General features: G+C 42.0%; 1 protein-coding gene across 1 annotated transcript in view; it reads right to left on the reverse strand.

Moving 5' to 3' along the window:
* LOC117476175 (TBC1 domain family member 12-like) overlaps nucleotides 1–3277 on the reverse strand; it is a gene marked incomplete at its 3' end in the record, with an annotated part of 21285 nt that extends 18008 nt beyond the window's left edge. The window contains 1 exon segment of the mRNA XM_034122543.1: nucleotides 2195–3277. Within this exon segment, the coding sequence (XP_033978434.1) occupies nucleotides 2195–2910 (716 nt within the window).
* Between the last annotated feature and the right edge of the window lie 11192 nt (nucleotides 3278–14469).

Here is a 14469-nt window from a genome sequence, read left to right on the forward strand (position 1 = left end):
CACAACCTAGCAAAGCTAAATAATTGTTTTATTCGATTATGTTGTTTTCGTAATTGTGGCAGGCCAAAATCGTAATTGCGATTAAAATACGATGAATTGCACAGCCCTATGCACATGTATGGGTTATTGCACAGGGGAGGAAGACTAAGCGGTAATAGTGCAAGAGTTCAGTTTCATAATTTGCTCGATATCCCCCCGACATGAGCAGAATAAGTGCTCTTTAAAGTTTACGGCGCCTCAAATGCAACACGTTCAGGGAGTGAGAGTTTAATGAGTCGTTCAGGCGGACAGACACACCATGACGGAGGTTAAATGGAGAGAGAGCTGGTGCTTCAGACTGAGTGTGTTTCTATAAGCCGGCTGTCTCTCTGCACACTGCACACTGAACGTGATGCAGGCGCTAACACACACAGAGAGGCTGTGAGGAGCAGCTGAGACGCGTCAAACCTCCTCGTTCATCCCTCCTCGTTCATCCCTCCATCAGAACCTGGTGTTACATATGGAGAAACCTCAGTCTCTGCACCGCTTGTTGGAAACCGGGACATATTGTGTTCTTCTCGGTCAGCTGTTCTGTTCTCTGATACTTTAAGAGTGAACCTATACTTCTGCTTCATGGTTTTCACTTTCTTTGCTTCCATTTGTTCTGTTTTTCATTCAGCAGGTGAACCATATGTTCATCAAACAGTGTGTGTGAGCTTAACTGTGTGTGTTAAACTAAAAAGGGGCATTTCTGTCGGATCGGGGGGGGGGGGGTGTCGAATAATCGATTAATATTCGCCAGGGCTGTCCGATTAAGATCATGGTCAGTTTCTGGCATCCCTAGTGCTGATGTGTTTCAGTGTTGAATATGCTTCATGAAAGAATGGATCCTAATTGTAGTGCACAGAACAAAACTATAGTGCAATACCGGCCAAAATCACAGGATCCGAAGACAAGAACTCATCATCTCAATGATTTCAACATCTGAAGTGTCTTTAGTTTATTTTCAGCTGAGGGAATTCCAAAAGATGTATTTGTTATTCTCTCATTTTAAAATCTATAATTATCAATGTGTGTGCATGAATCAAATTGGTTGTGTCCCCAATTGCATTGTGGGTCATTTGACTGTTTCAGAAATGATGATAGTGAGGGAGGCTAGCAGCTCAAGTGGTTTTGATTTCATCTTGAACCTAGAGTCAAAGGGGGGGGGGGGGGGTTATGAAGAAGTGGAAATGCTGCCTTTCAGTTGTGTTTCTGCTTTTTCTAGAATCAGGATTGGTAGAAGAACAGGGAAACTTTCCACTGACTTATTTCCTTTCTCAGTATTTTGCAGAATGTTGAAGTCTACCAACAGTCAGTACTTTTTATTAAAGAGTCCCTATTATTCTGTTTGTGTTGTTCCCTGTCCTGTAGTGCATTATATAGTTTGTTGTTTCTCTAAATGGACTCCTTTGTTTACTTCAGCAACATAGTGACATCATTATAGAACACTCACGCTCCTATTGGCTAGCGCTCCAACATTTTGTACGTGATGGAGACATGTCCCAGTAGAGACCCTACATACTGATATACACCTGAACATCAGCAGGAGAGGACTCTTTAAAGTAGAGACCCTACATACTGATTTACACCTGAACATCAGCAGGAGAGTACTCTTTAAAGTAGAGACACTACATACTGATATTCACCTGAACATCAGCAGGAGAGGACTCTTTAAAGTAGAGACACTACATACTGATATACACCTGAACATCAGCAGGAGAGGACTCTTTAAAGTAGAGACACTACACACTGATATACACCTGAACATCAGCAGGAGAGGACTCTTTAAAGTAGAGACACTACATACTGATATTCACCTGAACATCAGCAGGAGAGGACTCTTTAAAGTAGAGACACTACATACTGATATACACCTGAACATCAGCAGGAGAGGACTCTTTAAAGTAGAGACACTACATACTGATATACACCTGAACATCAGCAGAAGAGGACTCTTTAAAGTAGAGACACTACATACTGATATACACCTGAACATCAGCAGGAGAGGACTCTTTAAAGTAGAGACACTACTATACAGATAAACACCTGAAATGAGCAGAATATTTTCAAATCTTAAAATGAATATGAGTAAATGAGGTCAGGTTTGCTTGCTGTCATCACTTTTTTTTACCTAACATTTGTGTTTGTGTGTGATTCAGACACTTTGATTTACCTGGTGAAGAACTCAGCTATGCCGAACCTCTTTGGCATCAGCCTGGATTCCGAGATCTCCGTCTGCTCGGCCAGATTCGGCAGATTATCCGGGGCGCTCTGCCTGCGACCCGAGTCCAAAACACTCCGGATGTCCTCCTCGTCTCCAAAATAAAACCCCCCTTCATCCTCATCTTCATCATCTGGAGATAAAGGTGTTGCATCACAGCTGAGGGAAACCACCATGTTGGGGTTAGTCCTCAAACTCTGCGGCCTGACGGGTAAACTGAGCTCACTGAAATCCTCCTGTGATAAAGAGGGGGAAGATGGAGGAAGTTCTGCCTCAGATGGTGCACTCTCTTCCAGGGGTAAAAAGGGGGAAGGTGGAGGAAGTTCTGCCTCAGATGGTGCACTCTCTTCCAGGGGTAAAGAGGGGGAAGATGGAGGAAGTTCTGCCCCAGATGGTGCATCCTCCCCTGTGGAAAGAGAGCCTAATGTCCCGGTGCATTCACTTTGGCTGCTAACTCCCAAACCTGCACTGTTTTCCTGCTCTGCCACCAGTTCAATACAAATATTAGTAGTGTTTTCATCCTGCAAATCACATGTGTGGTGCAAAAAACCACCATAAGCAACTACCTTCTCCTCCTCCTCCTCCTCACAGTCCACGTTGCAAAAACCCAGGTTAAAGTGAGAGATTTCTGCATCAGGATGACCGCTATCAACACCCCCGTTTTGCATGTTTGGGGAGGAAGAACCGGTGGAAGAACCGGTAGAAGAACCGCTGTCCTGGACGAGGTGTTTCCCGGTGTATTGAGGCTGATTTCTGATGTCATGCGCGTCTTCTCCCGGGGTTTCGTCCCGGTTTCTCCCCCAGACAGGAAGCCTGGCCCTCCTCTCCTTCCTCTCCTTCACCGGTCCTCGGCTCCTCCAGTGACTCCGTGAATCCGTTCAGGACCCCAGAAACCACACCTCTGTTCGGGGGAAGATACTCCAGATCCAACATGATCTCCCGGTTCTGTGTGTCCGGTTTCTCCCCGTTTACATGCCTCCCGTTACCGGTCACGTACAAAATATGACCCTTCCCGGTTTCCTGACCTCCAATGTATCCCCCCTCCGTTTTCGTTTAGATCGACACCTCCGTTCTCCACCGGTGTTTCCATGACCACTCAGTCCGAATAAAGAGCCTCAAACCTGGGTGTAAAATCCCGCAGAGACCCCCTCCCGTCCGGTGGATCCGCAACAAAAGCAGCAGGTTTTCTTGTTCCCGGAGGAAGAGGCTACCATTTTAACAACATTACCTCCAAATAAGCCCGGTTTGTCCCAAATAATGACTACAAAAATCACTAAAATCCTTAATTATTTTTCACCGAATTCACCCTGAAAAAGATGCATTAGGAAGATTTAAGATAAATCCAAAACATAGCTTCTTCTTGGGCTACCATTTCAGCCCCGTTACCTGACAATCACTGTGTTAACGTGTCTTTGAAAGATAACAATAGTTATATTTTGTTATCCCTCTTTATTTAAATCCTCCGATAGTTTTAGCTGCAGAATTCCAGCCACAGTCCACCGCCATCTTGGAAAAATACCCCAACAATGACGTCACCCTTCTTCTCCTCCTCTTCTTCTTCTGGTTTAATGGCGGGCGGCACTCAACGTTTAAGGTGCGTTACCGCCACCTACTGTGCGGAGTGTGAACATCAGGGGACGAGAAGAAATGACCACGAGATATAATAAATACAAATAGATATATTTAAATAAAATAAATAAAATAAATAAAATAAATAAAATAAATAAAATAAATAAAATAAATAAAATAAATAAAATAAATAAATTAAATAAATATACGGAGCCCCTAAACCAAAGGGACAAGGAAAAAAAAAGTCGGGATAACGGGTTAGTGTCTCGAGCACACGAGAAAGTATCTCGCCGCCTTGGGCTCTTTGGCTTTCCTGGAAAACAGGCTCCTGAAAGAGAGACGGAAACAAAGGGGTTAATAAATACTGCTGATTATAATAAACGAAAAAACATTTATTTCACATTTAGAATTTTAATTGGTTAGATATTACAAAAAGACAAATGATATTTATGAAGAGTGAGTTTTTACAAGCTATAAAATAATATAAATGTAATTTGGTTTATATTTTAAATGAAATCTGACAAAAAGAATTCAAGTACAAACATATATTTAAACATATTATAATTGTTATAAAATCTATTTGTATCAAAACAATTTCTATAAAATATATTTGATAAAATACAATGATTGATTAATAAATTAATTTATATTGTATTACAGAAACCAAACTTTAATATATTTTATATTGCTTCATATTTTTTGACACAAACAAAACGTTTAGGATAAAACAGAAAATATGTAATTGTTTTAAAGGTACCAAACAGATCACCCATTCTAGCCATGCCTCATATCCCTCTATTTCACTTCCTGTTTCTAAAGTGCTGATTCGGGGTATATAGCGCTTCTTTTTTTTTTTAAAGGGGCGGAGCTTATGCCTGTTCATGCGGCTGTGGGAGGCTGTGGCTCGGTGGATAGTGCGCTGAACTTCCAATCGGGGAGTAGCAAGTTCGAGTCCCACTGCAGTCAGCATGTCGTTGTGTCCCTGAGATAGAGATGGCAAATCCGGATCCTTTACGGACTCAGGGTCTTCTGAGTCAGTCATTGAAGAGATCCGGATCATACGAGTCATTTGAGTCATATGAGTCAGCATCACCAAGACCGTAGAAATCCTATCGGTGAAACCGAAAAGTTGTTGCATTTCACGAGCATATTAAACTGACGTTATATTAACCTCCGCTACACAGTGTATTTTGCTTTAATAAAAAATGTTGATCACAAAAAAAAGGGTTATTTTGCGATTTGGCAAATCTGAGTCTGCTGTTGACTCGTGCATGAGGACGAGTCTGCTGGATCTCTGGATCTGCTGCTATATGGTTACGGCTCTGAGTCCGCACGAGTCTGCTGTGTTTTGCACAGTGAGTCAGGATTTGCGAATCTGAGTCTGTGAAGTTCCGCTGACTAACTCGTAGGCTACTGGTCTCTCTCGATCATTGACCTGGATTCACGGATCCCGCGATTTTGATTAAGTCCATTATGTTTCCGGCTCTAAATGAAGTTTCAGTGTAGACTTCTAACAAAATTGTCATGTTGTGCAACAGTCTCCAGCGTGTAATAGCTGCATTTCCAATAAGGATCTTACTTGGCAAAACGTTTATTTTGAACATAGCACACAAAAAGAAACAAACAATGACAAATGATAGAAAATTGCAAAACAGTTAGAATATATAAAATTATTATTATTAAACATATAATTATATCTAATCATATGCCCCCCATATTTTCTCATGGACTGCGTAATCATTGCAATACTGGTGTTTGTATGTGTTAAATGTGTGTAAAGTGGTGTCTTTTGCTTTAATAAAACATATTGATCACAAAAAAAAGGTCATTTTGCGATTTAGCGAATCTGAGTCTGCTGTTGAATCGTGCATGATGACGAGTCTGCTGGATCTCTGGATCTGCTGCTATACGGTTACGGCTCTGAGTCTGCACGAGTCTGCTATGTTTTGCACAGTGAGTCAGGATTTGCGAATCTGCGAATCTGCGAGTCTGCTGTTGACTCGTGCATAATATAGCCGCGGGAGCCGGGTGCTGGAGGAGGGGCTATGCTCGTGCACATGACGAGTATGGATCTCTGGATCTGCTATGCTATTAAGGCCCCTACACACCAGGCCGATATCGGCCGTCTTGCGTTGTTGGGCGAAAACGGGTTCCTTGTCGCCCAAAGTCAATTTTGGTGTGTCCCGAACCCTCGGCCGTGACACGCCTTATTTGGCCTTTCACGGTCGACACCCGGCCGATTCAACATGTTGAATCGGCCGGGTGTCGGACACAAGCTATCGGGCCAAGAAACCACTCTGATCAGCTGTTCAGCTAGCAAATGAGAAGCGAAACGGAAGTGAGGGACGTAAACAAACGATTTAAGGCACAAGACAGCAGCTAAACACCAGCAGGTGATACTTAAAGACATCAAACATAGCCCTTAAATGTCCTCTCTTACCTCCCACACATAGCAGGGACATCTCTGATATCGGCGGGAGCGTCCCCGGCTGTCCTCTGCTGAGAGCTCCGTGATTTGTTTGGTCAAGTCCGGTTTTTCATCTCATCGTAAATTTAGCAAGAAGTGGCCATTATTACATTGCTGACTCAATAAACTACACACCCGCCAGAACACTGCGATCATCAGAAGCAGGTCTATTAACTGTGATTTTATAGTATGTCTGCACTTTATGTGCTCATTTCATCATTCATGTATTTTTATATTCTAAAACATGTTTTCGATGGACGAGAGTGAAAATGGAACGCACATGCTATTTGTTTGTTTATATCAGTCTGTTCTTCTTCTCTGTCTTCCGGTTGTTGCCTATTTTGAATGACGAATACACACTACCGCCGCCTGCTGGTAAGGAGAGTTATTGTCACTCACGCATGCGCAGTTCGTACGTGCTCGGCTGAAGTCTTTGCGGTGTGTTCCAGTGCGACACACGGCCAATAGGCAGGAGAACTCGTCGATGGAACTGTCGGTGTCGGGTGTCGGCGAGTTCTCTGGTGACTGCCTGGTGTGTCAGGGCCTTTACGGTTAGGAGCCGTCGGCTCCTCTGAGTCCCCACGAGTCTGCAGGAAGTTTCACTGATCCGCGTCCCCTCCCCTGAGCCAAACGATCACTTCTGGCAGCTATCCTACTTGCTAAAGGGTAGATGGACTGGGGTACGTTGTAATGTGATTTTACATGTTATAAAGAGAGTAGCGAGTGACGCAATTTATAGTTTTAATTTGTACGTCACACCAAGTGTGGGACTCAAAGGACTCGGGTTAATGGAGAGGGGAGACTCGTCACGACCAGCTCATTTCTAGGATCCGGGTTAATGGTCCGGATGAATCAAGACTCGCCCATCTCTACCCTGAGACACTTCACCCCAAATTGCTCCTGTGGGGATTGCCCACAGTACTGAATGTATGTAAGTCGCTTTGGATAAAATCATCTAACAAGTTAAATGTAATGTAATGTAATGCTGGACCCGGCAGATACTGTCTAAAATAAATGCTGCGGTGATGAAACGCCAAAACCACATCAAGGATTATTTCTGAAACAGTATGGAGCTCAAAGGCTTTCTCTCTTGCCGGTTATACCACAAGGTGAGTTCCTTTTTATTTCCTGCTTCTTCACACACATGCTCTCCAGTACAGGTTAGCTCTGAGTGTTAGCGATGCTAATGTAAACAAAGGCCATATTACATCCAAAACACGTCGGGCATTGATTCTGATAGCAACTTTCTGATAGGCCCGTGGGTGCCATCCGATATGACATAAATATCTTCATATCGGATGGCAAATCTGGATCAGCTCGTTGAAGCCCGTTTTCAGAGATTTGCGTACGGAGGAAAAGAGAGAGGGTTTTATTTTCTGACGCTGCGTGAGTTCCCTGACACACCGGGACACATAGTTATGTAGAAAAGACATACAAAAGTGCATTTGCATGATAGGTCCCCTTTAATAAACTTTTGTAAATGTTATTTAATATCGTTATTTTTGCAAAATCTATTTTATTTATTTATAGAAAACATTTCTATAAATTATATATTGTATAGGTTGATTAAAACAGCAACAAACGTTTAAGATGAGATAGAAAAGTAATTTTTTTAACATCTGTAATATTTATGTTATTTAATGCTCAGTTAGATTTCCAGTTTTCCCATTTTGTGACTTATTCTGCGAAACACACACAAAACGCACATTATTGATATTTGAAGGATTATTTATTATTATTACTTTAAAACATTGCGCGCACTTTGGATCCCCGCAACATATGTGAAAACTCACCAAATGTTGCACGTGCGTCAGAAGTGGTGAAAATTGCGATGTGTAATTGGTTCCGGAACTTTACGCAAAAAATTGCGCAAGCCACGCCCACTTCCGTTTTTTACGGAAACTCCCCCCACTTTAACTTTCACGTAAACGAACGAAACTCGCTACGTATATATAGGGTGCGGAGACGAACATACTTGGAGGGGTATACACAAAACGTTCAGGAAGTTGGCCTTTTTTAATTTGGCGTCCTCCGTACTTTAACAAACTCCTCCTAGGGACTTTATCCGTACGACTCCAAATTCGTCGAGACATGGACGACAAAACGATATCACAGAACTTTTTTTCTTTCGCACGGCATAGCCGTGATTTGGTGCCAAAGTTCGCGTTCGCTCGATGCTAGGCGATCCCTCACCATGGAATGCGATGATGTCATAACACCAACTGACATGCTCAGAACGCCACCAAACTTCACATGATGGTTAACACTGCGGCCTTGAACAGCTCTACGTCAAATCTGTTGTTACATAATGTGGCGTTACCATGGCAACGCATCCCTCGCCATAAAACACGATGTCGCTGTAACTCCAATGGACACGGTCCGTTCGTCCCCCAATCTTCACTTGTATATCACCGGTCAATGCCTCAACAGCTCTACATGAAATCTGAGATCTTACTGTTAAGGAATAATTCTTCTAGATATCTAACCTTTTACTCTGACATATGTTATCTCCTCTAAGGAAAGGCCTTGGTGCCATATGTGTTGTTGTCCCCAGTGTGAGACCGGTCAACTTGACTGGCACGTAGGGTAATTGTTGTGAGAACACTGAAGCATTTCTTTATCGGTGTTTGTGGGCTCTCGGATGTGAAATCCTTGAGGCCATGAGCGTTGGACGCAGATGATTCAGTGTTTAGTCTACTCCTTCAGAGATGTTGATTCTCTGTGAACCTGTTAAAAGGTCTAGCATAGAGAGAGGTTCTTCAGAATTGACGTGGCAACTCTACCGTGTGGTCAGAACCTCTGACTCTTTGATTTGTGATGTGAATCCTCCGGCCGAATACTCTGAATAAACCCATCAGTGTTTGACATCAAAGCTCCAACTCTCACCGTGTCTCCTTCCTGAGTCGGTGACTCCATGCATTACTACACAGAAGTTTCCTCCACAAATTGGCGTTGTCGGCAGGATACCAACATATCTTCAGAGACTGGTAAGTGTGATTTCAAATCTACATTTGGACATTGCCTTACCAGAATCTGTGATTGACGGTATCCTAAAATTATCTGTGAAGCTAAGCGGCTGCGTTTCGTTTTGGTTAATGAACATTTGGGGCTAGTAACCCCAGGGGATCATCCAGGGACTCTGTCCTGGCTGGTTCCCTCTGTGTGTGATGCTTGGACGTATGTGCCGTGCAGGCATACACGGAGATGTTTAAAAAAAAAACTTAATGAGGGCAGCAGTAAAGTGGAACTTCTGTGTGAAATCAAAATAGAGATTTGTAATGAACAAATCGCCGAGATTCCGGGGGTTTCAGCGGCCAACACTAGCAGTTAACTAAAGCAGCCATAGATATTACCCCCAGCGCCTCTAAAAAACACACGGCTCCAGCTGCTGCAGCTCCGGGGAATGTGTGTCAAATGCCTCCCCGTATCTGCATGAGCTGGTGAAGTGAACTCAGAGGGAGAAAATCACAGCTTTTGTCTATAGCTTTAACTCACACCACCGCCGTCTCTATTAAAAAAGAGACTGTTTAAAAGCACTCTCGTGGCTTGTGGCCATTTACGATGTGCTGGCAAGTGCGAGGTGCGTGCATTACCTGATGCGACAGGCACCCTACATTGCTGAGGAGCTGATGTCGGTCCGGGGGTGCATACATAAAATGATAGGCTAATTGATCATGGGTGGGCCGTGGTATGCAAGTGTAGAGCAAAACTGTGTTTCATCGTTGGGATGAGCATGATGGGAGGTGTGTAGGCTGGTCGAGTAGGACTACAGTTAACTGTGTGGTTTCGGATAGAAAGGGTAGAGGAAAAAAGTCTATGTGCCCCGATCGGGGGGGCATAGCACCACTAAAGCAGGGATAGTGGAGTCGCAAGAGGATAAGCTAGTTATTGCTCTTGGACGGTCTTCAGGCACCGATCTAAGGACTTGTGTACAAGGGTGGAGGTACGAGTCAAGGTACCCCACTGGGTTCCCATTGGGAGAGATCAAATAGTCCCTACCCCCTCTGAAACCTCTTTAATCCGGACTAAATTGAGCTGGATGAACTTTTGCTGTCACGCTGGTGTTTATTATGAGTTCATCATGTTTGTTTGTCTGATTGTTTGTATCAGGGGTCTATATTGGTTTGTCTAACCGCCGTCTTGTGCATGTTTTGTAACAACTAATAATGAATCAGTCCATAGCCAGGGTAAAATAAACTAAGCTTTAGTTAACTCACCAAAAGTAAATGACTGGAGAAAGATAAATAATATATAGTGTTTTGCAAAATTCTGGTAGTATAGATGTGCTGCAAAATGAAAATAAATAGCAAAAGAGTGTTTTATGTCCTGCATCTGAGTGTGCAGAGGAAATGTAAACAAGAAGCACACTGTTCAGGGTGTGCGCTGCATCTGAGTGTGCAGAGGAAATGTAAACAAGGAGCACACTGTTCAGGGTGTGCGCTGTAGGTGTAAGAAGAAGAGAAGATTATATTACTTTAAGAATACATTCTTAAATTGTATTGCTGGTATGTTAAGATATGTTTGTGACCTTTTATAAACCCTATGCCCCGTCCTGCACCCTGAGACCCTCAGAGGCATCACTGCTGGTCGTAAACAACCTGCTTGAGGAGGTCAGGGTGGCAAAATCTGTCTGCTGTTTTAGGTCAATATTGTATTATTTGTTTCATTTATTCTTAAATCTATGTATTGTTTGGTAATAATGAAAAAAAACGTAATGTATTGAACACATTCCGAAACAAAGCTGATAAGACAGAACTTGACTCAGACATAATACAAATTATTGTTGAAACCTTTTGCGCTGTTGCTGCAAAATGGAAACTTTGTTGATTGTCTATTCCAACTGGCCACTGGATTCAGATAATTAATATAAGTTGAAGTTTAATTACAGTTTTAAATATAGTTTAACATTCTTTATTAAACTGCTTCAAATGATTTCTCGTATCAACCAATTGGTCTCCATAGACATTACTACAATTCTAATAGTTGTTAAACTACTGACAAGTTCTCTGAAACCGAGTTTATGAACAAAAGAGTAAAGGTCGCTGGTTAAGCCAGGATCAATATATTTGTTGACGTTTTCATTACAGTGTGCATAATAAATGTGTTAAATGAATTGAGCAATTCTTTAAAAAGTATAATGTTGCAATCTCTTTACAATAAGTAATTACAGTTAACAAAGAAATAGAGGTTGTTTTCCAAGGGCCTCTCCTTCACAGCCCTACACTTTAAATCATGAGACTTTCAAATCATAACAGACAGAGATCGGTATCACTTTGTGTTGCAAGCCAAATCCATGTAAAGGTTCTACTTGAGCCCAATTTAAATACCATAAAGAAAGTATTGAACCCAGCTCAAGCTAAATGTCAAATGTATTTAATTAATGTACAAGTGTTTTGATTTATTTCAAATGTTCTAATCTCAGCTTCTTTCGAGTTCAGTCGAAGCAACAAATTGTTTCTCATAACATTCTCACTGCTGTCCCAAATGTTTTAACCTTGAGCAGACAAGCTGTTCACACACACACACACACACACACACACACACACACACACACACACACACACACACACTTTGGATAAGTAGTCACCTTATCCACATTGTAAATTGTTGCTTTCTTTAAAGTTATTAGTAATTTAAGATTAATTATTAAATTAAATGTGGTACATAAGATAAAATAAATAAAATAACTTGACTTGATCATTTTGTTCACAACATTAGACCTGTCCTCTAATCTCTACTAGAATAAGATAAGTGTGCATGTTTGGATGTTTTAACACTCCTGTAATGTACCTAATCTTGATATCCTTTTCATTACAGAGCTGGGAAAATGGTGTATTGATTAGATTCTGATCCGTGCAAGTCCAATTTTAACTGACTTTAGTTCTAATGTTAATGTTAATTTGACTTCAACCCATAAGTAATTAAGTAAATTAACTCTAAATGTCACATGATGATGGATTAGGGTTCCACATTTCTTCCACTAATTTGTTTTACAATTAGACCAAAGGTAAAGAGAGACATTGATGACCTTGTGTCCCTTTTGTTAGTACGTGGTTCCATTTTGTCTATGGCCTTGGACGGCTTCACTAAAAGTCACCCAGTTCTGCCCTGCTGCAGTCCGGCTGAGTGCAGTCACAGAGATGCTATGGCTGCTCTACATGACATTAATGGTCTGGTCTGAATGGACACCATTTCCTGCTCCCAGAGAGAATGACACTCCTCAAACTGAACATTACAGCTGTTGATACTGTCTCACATGGGTCTGCTCCCCCCCACTGAGCCATGAACTGAAAGCATGACATCTGCTATGAACACTTGGAAGCCTCCCTGTCACACCAGCACCAACCCTTGGGTCAGTCAGATGAGACTAACGGCTTCACTTAGGGCATTTGGTTCAGATACATGACTCTCGTTACCGCAGAGTGGGTTGTTTTTAAGGCTATTCATACTGCTATGCAGAGGATGCCTGTAAGTTGGCGAGCTGGTAAAAGCCCCTACTATTGTTTCAAATAGGCCTAATGTCAGGGGTCTCTTAATGTCTAGTTCTACATGTATTCACATTATATAGACAATGTTTCCACCTGGTAAAACTAAAGGCTGCACAAAACTCAGGCTACAATACAACCATTCTGTTCTGCTCTAACGATTCAATATATAGATTCTACATCAAAACAATTAGCTTTTATTGTTTCCAATGATAACGTCACCTTCAGTGGAGGAATGCAAACCTGTTTTAAAATGTAAGGTTTTGATTTTGTTTGACATTTCTCAGTAATGACACCCTCAGACACCCAATATCATTCATGCTATGCCATCAGTAATAACTCAGATGTTAAAGGGATGAAACTTTTCCTCCCAAATCAGATATGCTTTGTTTTTCAACAAATGTATCAATTTCCTGCGTAATATATGTTTCTCACAATGGTTTTTTGTAAGCTGCACACAGGTGATACTGAGTCTTCTCGATTAATAGATTATAAACTATACCATGTTTAAATAGACTCCTAAGTTATTATTTCATATGTACCATATGTAAGAAAAGGGAGGGAAGAGTCAATTATATTGAGTAATTGATTTTATATTGGGTAATTTATTTCTCAAACCTATGTTTTATGGAAGAGACAAAATATTTCTGATAAACTAATATTTTATCAAAAGGTAAATGGTGAATTAATATGCATTTAGAATCATTGAGAAGGGGTTATATCCACAGGGACAAGCTCACTTTTAACGTACAATAACATTTCTCTGCTAAGGACTGATGAGTATATGATTCTTGCATGTTCAATGACTAACACAAACCTTCAAAATGATAATGTGCATGTGTCAGGAAGGCTCCCAAATAATTCTGAGGGGCCTATCCTATTTTTGTAATTAAATGATAATGTGCTAATCCATTACTTTGAGTTGTCTTCACTCAGAAAACCATCCCTATCAAGTGTTAACCCAATAACTAGGACAGCTCTCAAGGCCAAGGGTCAGAGAGAGAGGGTCACACTCTCCGGGTGCAGAGAGCACCCCCAGCCACGTGCAAGGAAGCACAAGGTCGTTCGAGATGGGACGCTTCTCTTCACCTTTCTGATAAGATGGGATGCTTCTCTTCACCTTTCTGATAAGATGGGGTGCTTCTCTTCATCTTTCTGATAAGATGGGGTGCTTCTCTTCACCTTTCTGATAAGATGGGATGCTTCTCTTCACCTTTCTGATAAGATGGGGTGCTTCTCTTCACCTTTCTGATAAGATGGGATGCTTCTCTTCACCTTTCTGATAAGATGGGGTGCTTCTCTTCATCTTTCTGATAAGATGGGGTGCTTCTCTTCACCTTTCTGATAAGATGGGGTGCTTCTCTTCACCTTTCTGATAAGATGGGGTGCTTCTCTTCACCTTTCTGATAAGATGGGATGCTTCTCTTCACCTTTCTGCTGAGAGGGGGTTCTTCTCTTCATCTTTCTGCTCGGTGGGCTCTAGCAGACAACCCTGCAGGACGAGCGAGGGCTTCAGAGGCTTCTATAATACAATGTTCCATGTTTCTTGGAGGAGTTTGATGTCTTCCTAACCTCTCCCATCACGGGGGGGACACCTGGATGCATCAGGAATACGCAGTTGTACTCAAGCAGATAGCAGAAGGAATACCGGCAGATGAGCCTCCGTCTCACTGGGGGGTCAGCTACAGTGCTCACTGAATGAGCCA

Source organism: Trematomus bernacchii, unplaced genomic scaffold, assembly GCF_902827165.1.
Source record: "Trematomus bernacchii unplaced genomic scaffold, fTreBer1.1, whole genome shotgun sequence".
Taxonomy (NCBI): Eukaryota; Metazoa; Chordata; class Actinopteri; order Perciformes; family Nototheniidae; genus Trematomus; species Trematomus bernacchii.